Source organism: Aegilops tauschii, chromosome 7 (assembly GCF_002575655.3).
Source record: "Aegilops tauschii subsp. strangulata cultivar AL8/78 chromosome 7, Aet v6.0, whole genome shotgun sequence".
NCBI classification, from domain to species: Eukaryota; Viridiplantae; Streptophyta; class Magnoliopsida; order Poales; family Poaceae; genus Aegilops; species Aegilops tauschii.
This window is the reverse complement of record NC_053041.3, coordinates 258131073-258143922: the sequence shown is the minus strand read 5'-3', so window position 1 is coordinate 258143922 and position 12850 is coordinate 258131073. Positions and strand designations below refer to the sequence as shown.

Genomic DNA, 12850 nt, shown 5'->3' with positions numbered 1-12850 from the left:
GACAATGAGGGCGAGGACAAAACGACAACGGCGTGGAGGTGGGGCGGCGACGGGTGGCGGCGGGCGATGACCGAATCGAGCGTGCCGCTGCGGAGGTGGTGTGGTGAAATGGAGGTTGCATGGTGGCGGATTTGATCGGCGCAGCGGGCGGCGACGAAGATGCTAAACAGATCCCGCGACGGATGCGGCATCCGGCGGGGTGCAGATTTAGCCGATTGGGTGGTGTTGACGCGGTGGTGGTGCGGCTGCACATTTGTTTTACTCCAGCCGCCCAGATGTTGCATATTTGTAACACTTGGTGCCCTATTTTCGTGGTGCTGCAAATTAAAAGCAATCTTTTTGCATACAAGGCAAAGCACTTTTTTGTCGCAAAAAGTGGTTGTGCCTTATTATTAGGTACCTATTGGAGATGCTGGGGCATCATTACTCTTATAAAAGATGCTGGAGTTGGTTGTGCCTTATTATTGGGTACCTATTGGAGACGTTGGGGCATCATTACTCTTGTAAAAGATGCTGGAGTGCCCGCCTCCTGGGCGCCTCCACGGGCGAGACTGTCCTTTGCCCCGTCCATTGCCCGATGGCGTGCCGTGGGGGCCTCTCGGGGGCTCTTCGTGTCGTGTGACCTACCGGACAGTACGCACCCGGGCGCCCATCTCAAGGGTCCATGACAGGTGGACCGTGTGCTCAGCCAGAGCCACCATCATGGGGTGATTTTGGCTGCCTCACATGCGGCATCTTGCACATTGTCCCGTGCACGAAGGAGAGGCAGGACCCGCCTGTCGGCATCCTCGCCCCGCGCCGGGCTAGTTCGGCTGCGACAGGAGGGGCATGCGTCGCGCCTGCTGACGCGCAGGGCTCCCTCTGCCGGGTTGGTTCGCTCGCGCTAGCCCGGTGCCTGCCCCCACCCCACCCTCGCGTTTTTATTTCCATGCGCACTCAACACATACACTAGTGCGCGACTGATGTGCCAGGCAGAGTATATGTTAGCAACATGGAGCATACGTTGCATGTGCGTGAAGTACATGTTGCACTTCACGAGGAGTACAAATTGCACCAGAGTACATGTTTTTCACTTTCACCGCGTCTGAAGTACATGTTGGCGACAGATCGTCTATGTTTACAATCCATCAGGCAAAAAGAACATGCAAAAAGAACTGTGTATGGCAGGCAACTACAAATTACCAGACCAAAACAACACCAGCCGTGAGATGCGCAGGCCTATTCAATGCCTGAAGGAAGTACAGTGTTTTGGAAACAAACCTGCTAATAATTTACCAAATTCTCACCAAGAAAAATTTCTGACTACTAAGACTTATTTTTTTCGGGATTCTGACTACTAAGACTAGTTATTATAAGTTAACATAGGCAAGAAAAGCTTACTGAAGTGAACATTCCATGGGCAGAGAATCTAAACTCTATTAAAAAAAACTCAACAAACATGCATTAGCACCTGTGGCATTTTAAAACACTAGAATACAAACTCAAAGAATTAAGGCATTATTAACCACTGAGATCGAAGTATGAGCAACCCAATTACAAGGTGAAAGGAAGCATCAAGTACTGCCTGAAGAACACAGAACACAGAACAAACAAAACAAGTATAGGAGTGAAAAGGACACAAAAAAACCAATTAGCTGCAGTAGTCCTCGATGACCACAAGAAATATGGGCAAGCAGTACCTGCCAGGGCAACCTACAGGGTGATCCATAAGATTGGGTTATTATATTTCTCTGATATACAACCTGATCAAGACAACATATAAACAGGTGGAAAAGTTGCATCAAAATGACGTACCGAGGAAAATTGGTATTACTTTACATGAATCTCGAATTGCACATGTTGTCAAGTATCTGAAGGTGTGTCTGGAGCTCCCGGTGGCTGCTGTGGTTTATTTATAAGGGGAGACAATGCTTTGACTACAATGCTCATGCTGGGTCTGAACTCAGACTCGTATTGCACACAGAGAGCTGCCACTGCCGCAAGCTGCACAGATAGCAAATAAAACAACGGTTGATATGCTAGAATTTCACAAATCTAGTTCAAGCAATGCAGATTTTCCCTAGCAATTCATAGCAACTTGAAGATTGTTAAAAGCTGAGAAATGTCCATCCATTCCTAAAAGAAAGAAAAACTAGAGCTAGCAATGCAGTTTTTCCCTAGCAACACAAAGTAACTTTAAGAATATTTGAGCAAAGCTGAGAAATGCCCGTCCATCCACTTCCTAAATAAAACCATCTTTGGATGTATTAAGCATGTACATAGTGTTGTTCTCATCAGGTCGCAGCCATTTTGAGTGGCTTTGTAATTGTTGGCCATCTATAACTTTCCTTTTTAGCACAAAATGATACACATATAGATGTGTACTAAAAATGGTGCTTCACAAGCGCATATCGGCATATGCATTAGGGAGGAGGGAGGAAGATATACCTTGGCAACTCCTTTTGGAGGGTACTCTCCATTTAATCTTGGATCAATACATTGTTTTACCTTGTCCTCACCAAGCCTTGGTGTTGCCTGGTTTGAAGATGAATAACAAATCAGTCTATAAATTAAACCTAGAAATTACTACATCCGGCTACCTTTTCTGGTAGAGAATTGCAAAAATCTTTACTGACGTGCCAAACAACAAAGTTATCCAGATATGTACAGAACTGCTTACGCATAATCCAGAACAAATATGTTATATGGAATTATAGAAGCATGCATTATTGCATCTAGTGCCAGAAAACACAAGGGGTTTGAAGTTGAACATTACATCTTATGTACTGTGAAAATGGGGCTGTTAGCCTCAGCCTTATTAAGTCTATTATAGCCTCTATAAATCGAACCCCATCAGGACAACACCACAGACAAAGAAATGACAGCTCTTCCCCTTTGAAGGCAGAATCTTGTTGAATAATAGGGTGAACAAAAGAAGTGAATGTATACATACCCATGTAACAAGACTCTGCTGTCCCCTTGGCATCGTGTGATCTACTGGTTTCCTTCCAGTTAGGAGCTCCAAAAGAACAACGCCAAAGCTATACACATCACTTTTTTGCGTCAGTTGGCCTGTCATGGCATACCTGCATGGCATAGGACACCTCTTATATGTTGGAATCAGGTGAATACTATAGTTTGCCATATCTATTCAGTGCCTAAATATTAAGTGTTAAAGAAACTTCAGTTGCAAAACACAAAACTGAAGTTCACTAGAATCCTTTCTTACTGCGATGATTTGGTGAAACCCCCAGCAGATTATTACTCAGGACCACAATCAAAAATATATTATACAGAACTATGGAAAATATTTCAGATATATGAGTTGAAATAATTACTCGGGAGCATGATATCCAAAGGTTCCAAGCACACGAGTAGAATGTAGACGAGCAGCCATATCTGGCGATTGATTTGAAAGGTTGAAATCTGCAATTTTAGCTTTGTAGTCCTCAAATAAAAGTACATTGCTCGACCGTATGTCCCGATGGACTACAGAAGGCTGGACCTTCTCGTGAAGATACTCAAGCCCTTTTGCAGCATCAACAGCAATGTTGATCCTTTGCATCCAGTCAAGTGCTGGGCCAGGCTGTGCACCAGCAACACCCTTTCTCCCTGTTGAAAGAGCAAAATTTCAAAAAGAATACGCACAATGTTATATATGTGTAGCTTTGATGGCAGGATGCATGGAATGGACATATATAAAACCTTGAATTTGCTTAATGGTAACTCTTATGTGTATGCTAGATAAATACCATGCAAAATATCATGCAGAGAACCCATAGTAGCAAATTCGTAGGCCAGTAAGCGTTGATCTCCTTCCAGACAGTACCCAAGCATGTCAACAAAATGTTCATGTTTTAATCTAGAAATAACGGAGACCTATATCCAAAGAAGGAAAAGGCCCATAACAATTGGTCAATAAAATTTGTAGATAACTTAGAATACATATGCAGATAGCTATATACCTGGCAACCATACCTGTGCGATAAATTCATTGTCAGGTTCAGGGTCAGCTGAAGTATCAAGCTTTTTCACAGCCACATGTGTCCCGTTCTCTAGAACAGCATAATACACCCTTCCATATGAACCCTCACCAACCAAAGCTTTTGACCCAAAATCATCCGTCTTTTCTTTCAGTTCATCAAATGACAATTCAGGTACTTCAATGGAGGGAGGTGCTTTTCCCTGATCACCAACTTGAGTAAAACCATTACCTGAAGCCCATATGTTAAAACGGATATGGTGTCAGCAGCAGAGACATAGAACGCAGAGATATTATGCAGAATGCGTTGATATATGATACGGAGTATCACCTACGCTTGACAAAAAGATATATGATATCACCTACTCCTTCCTTCCATAACTATCATGAACTACAGGATAACTGAACTTTGCAATAGTTCAACTGAATAACTGAATCAGCAAAAACCATCAGCTGATCAATGCCGTTCAGCTGTACCAGACAAGTTTCCTCGAAGACCTCGAATAAATAGACTGTCATGTTGGTCACCAAAAAAGACGGTCTAATTGGTAGTTACAGATAGCCCCGGAGGAAGGAACTTCAAACTTGACGTTGATGAATGAATAATTGTATTAGTTAGACTAGTCTAGACTATGTGACAGTACAGTTTGGCTGTTTCAGTCAACTATCTGCTATATACAGCTAGCAATGCATGTACCCAACAAAGTTGTGCATCGCTATATTATACTCCCTCCGTCCGGAATTACTTGTCGCAGAAATGAATGTCTAAACGTATTTTTAGTTCTAGATTCATCCATTTCTATCCATTTGTGCGACAAGTAATTCGGGGCGGAGGGAGTTACTGAATAAAACTGGTTTTTCCATCATAATGGTAGGAGGGAAATAAAGTTCCAATTGGTCAATAACCCCAAAACCGATTGCAAGTGAGACAAGTATGCCCATTGCACTGGAAATGGTACTCTCATCTAATACAAAGCTCTATCAACCAGCAGGGGTGAATTACGGGCAGTCCTTTGTTATCAATTCCTAATAGTACAAACTGCCATTTGCACTAGTCGTGTAAAAAATGCCAACTGAACATGGACAAGGGTAGAAACATGATGTATCAGTCTGTCGGAAACTCATTTATATGTTCAGATTCTAGAAGCAGGGCATGCTCAAACGTACCATTTGCCCGTTCAGGACTGTTGGGAAACTCATCCCCGTTTTCCTGATACGGTGTGTCAACATGTGCGCAGCAAAACCACCGCCGCATAATGACCAATCGATCGACTTCTCCTTTTGCTCACTTCTTGTCCCTGGAACCAGATTTGACATCAGCACAAACGGTCAGGCCAATACACGGCGGAGGCATACACGAATGACGGGGTCAGGGAAGCCTCACCTCAGCTGCCGGCGGCGGCGCAGCGAAGCAAGAACCAGACGGAGGATGGGGGCGCGGATGGTCTTGGGGAGAGGAAGAGCCCCTTAGCTGAGCTATCTGCCTGTCTGGGACGGCGGCGAAGAGGGAAAGGGAATGGGACGGGGAAGGGAAGAGAAGCGGGACGGGGGAGGTGGTGTCGATGATGATGGCAAGGGAGTACCGGCTTGGATTTCTTTAAAGCCAAAACGAGTTTTCCGTCTGTAATCCTCCTGTCGTCGGTCGCCGCCGATTTTATTCCAGCTCGGCTCCTCCTGCTTTCCAGCTCGCCGCCGTCCGGATTGATTTTGCCTAACGTGTTTGGTGATCATCATTTAATTGATTTAACTGGCTCATCATTGCTGTCGACTGATTGTCTCGGCTTTGGATTTGGTTGCGTGGCGGTTGGCGCTGATTCTGCACTTGGCCAGATACCACTGGTATACAGTCAGCTCCCAGACAAAATTTCGGTGTTCTTGTTGGGGGTAGGAATCAAATAATGGGATCGCCGTCCTTTGGCAACACAATCATCTAACTGAATTAGTCACCACCCACATCATCATAAAAAATATTATCAACGCCCCAAATTACTTGTCATTTATCTAGATATACTAGTGTTAGGTATATCCGTATCTAGACAAATTTAACACAAGTAATTTTAGAACGGAGCGAGTATTCATTAAACCAGTAACCACAATTTATGATCACAAGATTTAGACCCATCTTCACATTGGATGGATAAAAATATGATTATCAAAAATTCAATTCTTATATCCTATAAAAAAAATATTCTTGATCTATGAGAGTATTCTCCTATATATTTTTTAATTTAAGTGTAGTCTTGTGCGTACTCTCGCAAAAAAAAAGTCTCGTTCTGCATAGAGAGCAGATAGATTGAGGAAGATAACCATGGAACCTAAATATGGATAGCTATTAAGAAATAATTACTTGCCATGTTAAACATCGCGTCTTTAGATTGACATATTTTGACGGCCGAGATCAACATCTTTGGTGATAAACACATGAGTGAAGGATGGATTTGGTTCTCCACTCTTCGTGCTTTTACAGGGTATATGATGGCTGAGATCAGTCAAGTGTTTTAGTGCTATAAACACATGTGGTGCTAAACACGGGAGCGGCGTGGACATGGGTAGGGTGGATTTGGTTCACCGCTTTGATTTTATAGGGGTATATAGTAGAAGATATCGAGACATCGTATCGTCCATCTCATCACATAACATCACATGCGTCGCTCTAGAGGACCACGTCACAGGCGACCTAGCCGCCACCCCCGTTCCTCTCCTCCACCATCTCCAGTCTCCTCACTGTTGTCGGATTAGACCGATGGACAACGCCCGTTTTGATATATGATGTTTGCAGGGTGAGTTCCCTCCCATGGAGTCACGTTGCGGCCCTGACCGACGTAAACCGCTTGGGAGTAGTGTTGTAGGTGGTGGCTTACCTTGTCGTCGTGACAGGGGAGTCCGACGCGGCTGGCAACCCATAGCCCGGCTGGATTGATGGGAGTCAAGCAGAGAGTGGTGGATAGACTACTAAAACTAGAGGTCTACTCCATTTGTATATTGAACCTAGATTTTAAATTAGCTAGAGGTTGAATACAACATGTTTTTAGGAAAGCCTTCATGGCGAGTTTTATATCATATGAAATAAGGATAGATCCACGTTTCCGGCGAATGAACCCGAGCTATATGTGACGCCCCCGATTCAATCGTACACTAATCATGCACGCAAATGTGTACGATCAAGATCAGGGACTCACGGGAAGATATCACAACACAACTCTACAACATAAATAAGTCATACAAGCATCATAATACAAGCCAGGGGCCTCGAGGGCTCAAATACAAGTGCTCGATCATAGACGAGTCAGCAGAAGCAACAATATCTGAGTACAGACATAAGTTAAACAAGTTTGCCTTAGGAAGGCTAGCACAAACTGGGATACAGATCGAAAGAGGCGCAGGCCTCCTACCTGGGATCCTCCTAAACTACTCCTGGTCGTCGTCAGCGGGCTGGACGTAGTAGTAGGCACCTCCGGTGTAGTAGGAGTCGTCGTCGACGGTGGCGTCTGGCTCCTGGGCTCCAGCATCTGGTTGCGACAACCAGGTAGAAAGGAAAGGGGGAAAAGAGGGAGAAAAGCAACCGTGAGTACTCATCCAAAGTACTCGCAAGCATGGAGCTACACTACATATGCATGGGTATATGTGTAAAGGGCCATATCGGTGGACTGAACTGCAGAATACCAGAATAAGAGGGGGATAGCTAATCCTGTCGAAGACTACGCTTCAGGCCACCTCCATCTTGCAGCATGTAGAAGAGAGTAGATGGTAAGTTCACCAAGTAGCATCGCATAGCATAAACCTACCCGGCGATCCCCTCCTCGTCGCCCTGTTAGAGAGCGATCACCGGGTTATATCTGGCACTTGGAAGGGTGTGTTTTATTAAGTATCCGGTTCTAGTTGTCATAAGGTCAAGGTACAACTCCGGGTCGTTCTTTTACCGAGGGACACAGCTATTCGAATAGATAAACTTCCCTGCACGGGTGCACCACATAACCCAACACGCTCGATCCCATTTGGCCGGACACACTTTCCTGGGTCATGCCCGGCCTCGTAAGATCAACACGTCGCAGCCCCACCTAGGCTCAACAGAGAGGTCAGCACGCCGGTCTAAATCCTATGCGCGCAGGGGTGTGGGCCCATCGCCCATTGCACACCTGCACGTTGCGTACGCGGCCGGAAGCAGAACTAGCCCCCTTAATACAAGAGCAGGCTTACGTTCCAATCCGGCGCGTGCCGCTCAGTCGCTGACGTCACGAAGGCTTTGGCTGATACCACGACGTCGAGTGCCCATAACTGTTCCCGCGTAGTTGGTTAGTGCGTATAGACCAAATGGCCAGACTCAGATCAAATACCAAGATCTCGTTAAGCGTGTTATTTTGAAGTAACCGCGGACGCCGACCAGGGCCAGGCCCACCTCTCTCCTAGGCGGTCTCAACCTGCCCTGTCGCTCCGCCACAAGTAACAGTCGGGGGCCGTCGGGAACCCAGGCCCACCTCTACCGGGATGGAGCCACCTGCCCCTTCAGCCCCCATCTCCGAACAGTATCATAAGTAATGTAATAGTATAAAGTATATAGCATATGCCCGAGATCACCTCCCGGAGTGATCACGGCCCAGTAGTATAGCATGGCAGACGGACAAGAGTGTAGGGCCACTGATGGAACACTAGCATCCTATACTAAGCAGTAGGATAGCAGGTAAGGGTAACAACTGTAGCAACAATGACATGCTATGCAGCAGAATAGGATTAACCGAAAGCAGTAACATGTTACACTACTCTAATGCAAGCAGTAGAGAGAAGGAATAGGCGATATCTGGTGACCAAGGGGGGGGCTTGCCTGGAAGCTCAACCGAGAAGGAGGGGTCGTCAACACCGTAGTCGTACTGGGTAGCAGCGGCGTCGGTCTCGGGATCTACCGGAGAAGAAGTGGGGGAAGAAACAGTAAATACGGAGCAAACAAAGCATCACACAAAATATAACAAGGCAATACGCGGTGCCAGGGGTAATCTAACGCGGGGATAGGTGATACCGGCGAAGGGGAAAACATCCGGGAAAGTATCCCCGGTGTTTCGCGTTTTCGAACAGATGAACCGGAGGGGGAAAGTTGTGTGTTCCCTATGCTAGGGATGTGTGGCGGATGAACGGGCTGCGTATCCGGATTCGTCTCGTCGTTCTGAGCAACTTTCATGTAGAAAACATTTTCATCTGAGCTACGGTTTATTTTCTATGTTTTTCTAAAGTTTTAATCATTTTCTGAATTTATTTATCTATTAATTCTAACATTATCCAGAATAGTGTAAGCTGACGTCATCATGACGTCAGCAGTCAACAGGGGGTTGACTGGGTCAACCTGACGTGTGGGTCCCGTTCGTCATTGACTCAGACTAACTAAACAGGATTTATTAGCTTAATTAGTTAATTAGGTTAACTAAGTTTCATTAGTTTAATTAAACATAATTAATTAAGTTAATTAATTCATTAACTAAATAATTATTTATTTGTTTTAATCACTTTTTCTTTAATGTTTTCTGGGGCGTGGGGCCCCCTAGTCTATGGCTCTGGGGAGCCATAGCGGGCGCGGGCGTCGGGCACAGCCCGAACAGAGGCGCACCCGACCGGGCGCTGCGGGGCGGCAGGGGATCTCCGGCGAGGGGGGTACGGCGCGCGGGGCGGGCGAGGGCACTGACGGGCGAACGGATCCGTGGCGGGCGGAGCAGAGGGGGCGTGGGCGCGGCCAGGGGGCTGTGCAGAGCAGCAGCAGGGGGTCGCGGGCGAGCGGCGCAGGCGGAAGCGAGCAACGAGGGTACAGGGGGCGGCGACGCTCGGGGATCTCGGGGCGCGGGCTCGCGCGCCGGGGCGCGGGCCAGGGTGCGCGGGGCACCGGCCAGCGCGGGCAGGGGGTGAGCGCGGTGAGCGGCGACGGCTGCAAGGGCACGAGGCCTACAGTGGTGGAGGCGTAGTGAGCGCGGGGGCAGAGAGGGGGAGGCGTGCTCACAAGGGGCCGGTCGGGGAGGGCAGCGGGCTCGGGGTGGTCCGGCGAGGCAGATCGACGACGGGGGCGAGATGGCGGCGAACGGTGTGGGTGTCCGAGCGTGGGGGCGAGGCAGGGAGGTGACGGTGACGAGGTCCTCGGGCGGCGGCGTGGTGACGGCAGTCGAGGCCGATGCCGTGCGACGAAGGAGCAGTGGGGCGGGGCAGTCCGGCGACGGCAGGGCAGCGTCGGTTGGGCGCCGACGTCGGGCTCGGGGGCGACGGGATCGGGGCGGCATGTGTTGCGGCGCCCCCGATCCAGATCGCGCGGGGGGAGTGGGGATCGTGGGGAGTGGGGGAGTTAGGTTAGGGTTTCTGGTGAGTGGGGGTTATGGAGAGGAGTGGGGTGTCGGCTGGGCCGAGGGCTGGTTGGGTGGGATGGGCCGAGGCCCATGGGGAGCCGGGGGGTTTCTTTGTTTTCTATTCTTTTGTTTTATTTTCTGTTTTGCCTTTTTCTTTTTATTTATATTATCTTTTCTGTCTTAGTTTTGTTTCCTATTAATCTTAGTTTTAGTAAAATATACACGTAGCATCTAAATTAGTATTTCATCTTAGTCCATAGTCACAAAAAGTCTAGTCCTCAAATAATTAGTTTGACATTTTATTAATTACAAAAGGTATTCAAATAATTGTTTTTACTATTGTTTTAATTCATCTAATAGTATTTAAACATTTTATAAAGGTGTGGTTTCTCCAACATAATTACCTATGCAATATTTGGTTCACTCCGAACATTTTAGTTTAAATATTTGAAAACTTTTATTGTCTGCTTGATTTTGAATTTGAATTTGAATCAGTTTCGAACTAATGTGAGATTAGCAACAGTAATCGAAGTGAAGTGGGGCCATTAAGAGAGAATTACTGTAGCTTAACTATCCGGGCGTCACAATTCTCCTCCACTACAAGAAATCTCGTCCCAAGATTTAAGAGGTAGAGAAGGGGGAAAGGTCTAGTTACGAAATTCTAACGAATCTTCTCGGCCTTGGTTGCTCTTCTCGAAGAGGTCGATCCATTACATTGACGTCTTTATTTCTCTGCTTCAGGTCATCAGGGTGAAGTCGTCCTTTTCTTTGGGAACTCCAACGTACTTACGAATCGGTAAGGGGCAGGTCGGCTGAGACAAAATGCTTATGAGGGAAACAATCTGGGATTAACCCATGAATGAGCATAAGAGTATCTCTCGAGTTGAACATATAAAATACATCGAGAGTAAGGTACGAAGGTACAATAAGAGGTTCCAAGCGGATAGATAGTTGCTCGAAGTCTAAACCCGAGTGAGAAAGGGGTTCAGAGCAGCGAGAGTAAGTATTGCGTCTGGTACCAGAATAGAGCACTAGGAAGGTGGCCCGTGAATTAAATACGAAGCCAAGCGTAAGGAATATCCATTAGAAACAGGGTTGTACAGGAGAGTCAGTTTTCGATCCTGTGGAACTGTGGGTTATGGGCCCACCATGTGGTTTAAAAGTAGAAAGGGCGGTTACATCTTGCACAATCATGATAGCAAGGCATGTTAGTGGATGGCCTGTCAGTTATGTCGGCAACAACATCGGTACCAAGGGCGAGGGACAAAGAGAACCATTTTCCTGCTCGTTGAACGAGGCGGACCAGTAGGCAAAGTTCTTGTCCATCGGTGGTTACCGGAATGTCATAAACAAAAGTAACAGGGTCTTACCGACACGATTGTACACCTAGGTGTTTACATAAGCAGAAGAATATTACTGCTTAGATCATATAGATCACCAGAAAGGTTAAACAAAACAATGGAAAGGAAAAGGTGGTCATCAGATTAAATAGAACAAATGGAAAGGAAAATGTGTTAACCACATATTTCTGGGGCATACCTTCCCAAGGACAAGCAGGGCATGATATCTGTGACAAGATATAATGTAGAAAACCCTTTAGGTAAGGGGAGAGAAACTTCATGACATTACCCATACAACGATGTTTGGATAATTGAGCAAGAAACATTTAGCATTGGGCTTCAAATGTTCTTGTCGAAAATTGGAGTACCACAGACATGCTTCGAGATAGCATTGACATGGTCTTCAAGCAAAGGTCAGACTTGGATATACAAAGGATCCATCAGGAACAACCTGTAGAATAAGTCTTACAATTTCCTCATGGATGAATGGATATCCTTGCAGAAAAGGAAACTATAACACTAGGTGCTCCGGCCAGGTGTGCTAGGCATGACATCACCTTACCGGGTCACATAAAGACCATTGTTATAACTCTTGGAAATATGTTCCAAGCATCATATCTGACCGAGATTCAGATCTGATTGGTGTCAGGATAAGTCAGACTCTGGAAGCCTCAGAAGAAGGGTGCACCACAAATTGCCGAGATGACATTGTAAGATTCTCAGGAATTAAACTATGGAAGCGAGTTCTGAAACAAGAGTTCATCATTAAATCAAGGAGAGGTGAGGAGGTGGCTGATTGACTTAGCGACAATTCATTGAGATTTTCAATAGATGGATTTCCACACTTATGTGAACAAGGAGATAACATTTGTCAAATCAAATGATATAATGAGGTATGCTCGAGGAAAACATACACAAGTAAACATTAGTTGAAAGGTGCACACAAAAGATGGGCTTAGGTAGCATGATCAACGTTAGAATGGTGGTTCAACAACCAATAGTCTAAGAATGAACTATCGACCATCAACTTCATAGCAATAGGGTTGCTAGAAGTTCAGAATCCAAGCAGCACTGTTCACTTGTTGGTACCCCGGTTTGAATCAACACGGGGACCAAGATATGAACGGAGATGGCGAGAAGTATTACTATATCAAGAATTCTTAAGAGGTGGTGAAATTCTCACGACATTCTTGACATAAAAGATGGTAATACTCCAAGGTAAAGAAGAACAAATG

At 46.2% G+C, this 12850-nt stretch overlaps 1 protein-coding gene across 1 annotated transcript; it reads right to left on the bottom strand.

Annotated features, from left to right (window-relative positions):
• Window positions 1-1458: 1458 nt before the first annotated feature.
• On the bottom strand, window positions 1459-5686 carry LOC109784221 (PTI1-like tyrosine-protein kinase 3). The gene is made up of 9 exons (XM_020342817.4): window positions 5346-5686; window positions 5129-5259; window positions 3958-4193; window positions 3732-3858; window positions 3318-3591; window positions 2933-3065; window positions 2428-2514; window positions 1795-1983; window positions 1459-1692 (listed from the first exon to the last, which is right to left on the bottom strand). The coding sequence occupies exons 2-8, from the start codon at window positions 5214-5216 to the stop codon at window positions 1843-1845; spliced, it is 1086 nt and encodes a 361-aa protein (XP_020198406.1). The 5' UTR covers window positions 5217-5259; window positions 5346-5686; the 3' UTR covers window positions 1459-1692; window positions 1795-1842.
• Window positions 5687-12850: the final 7164 nt, after the last annotated feature.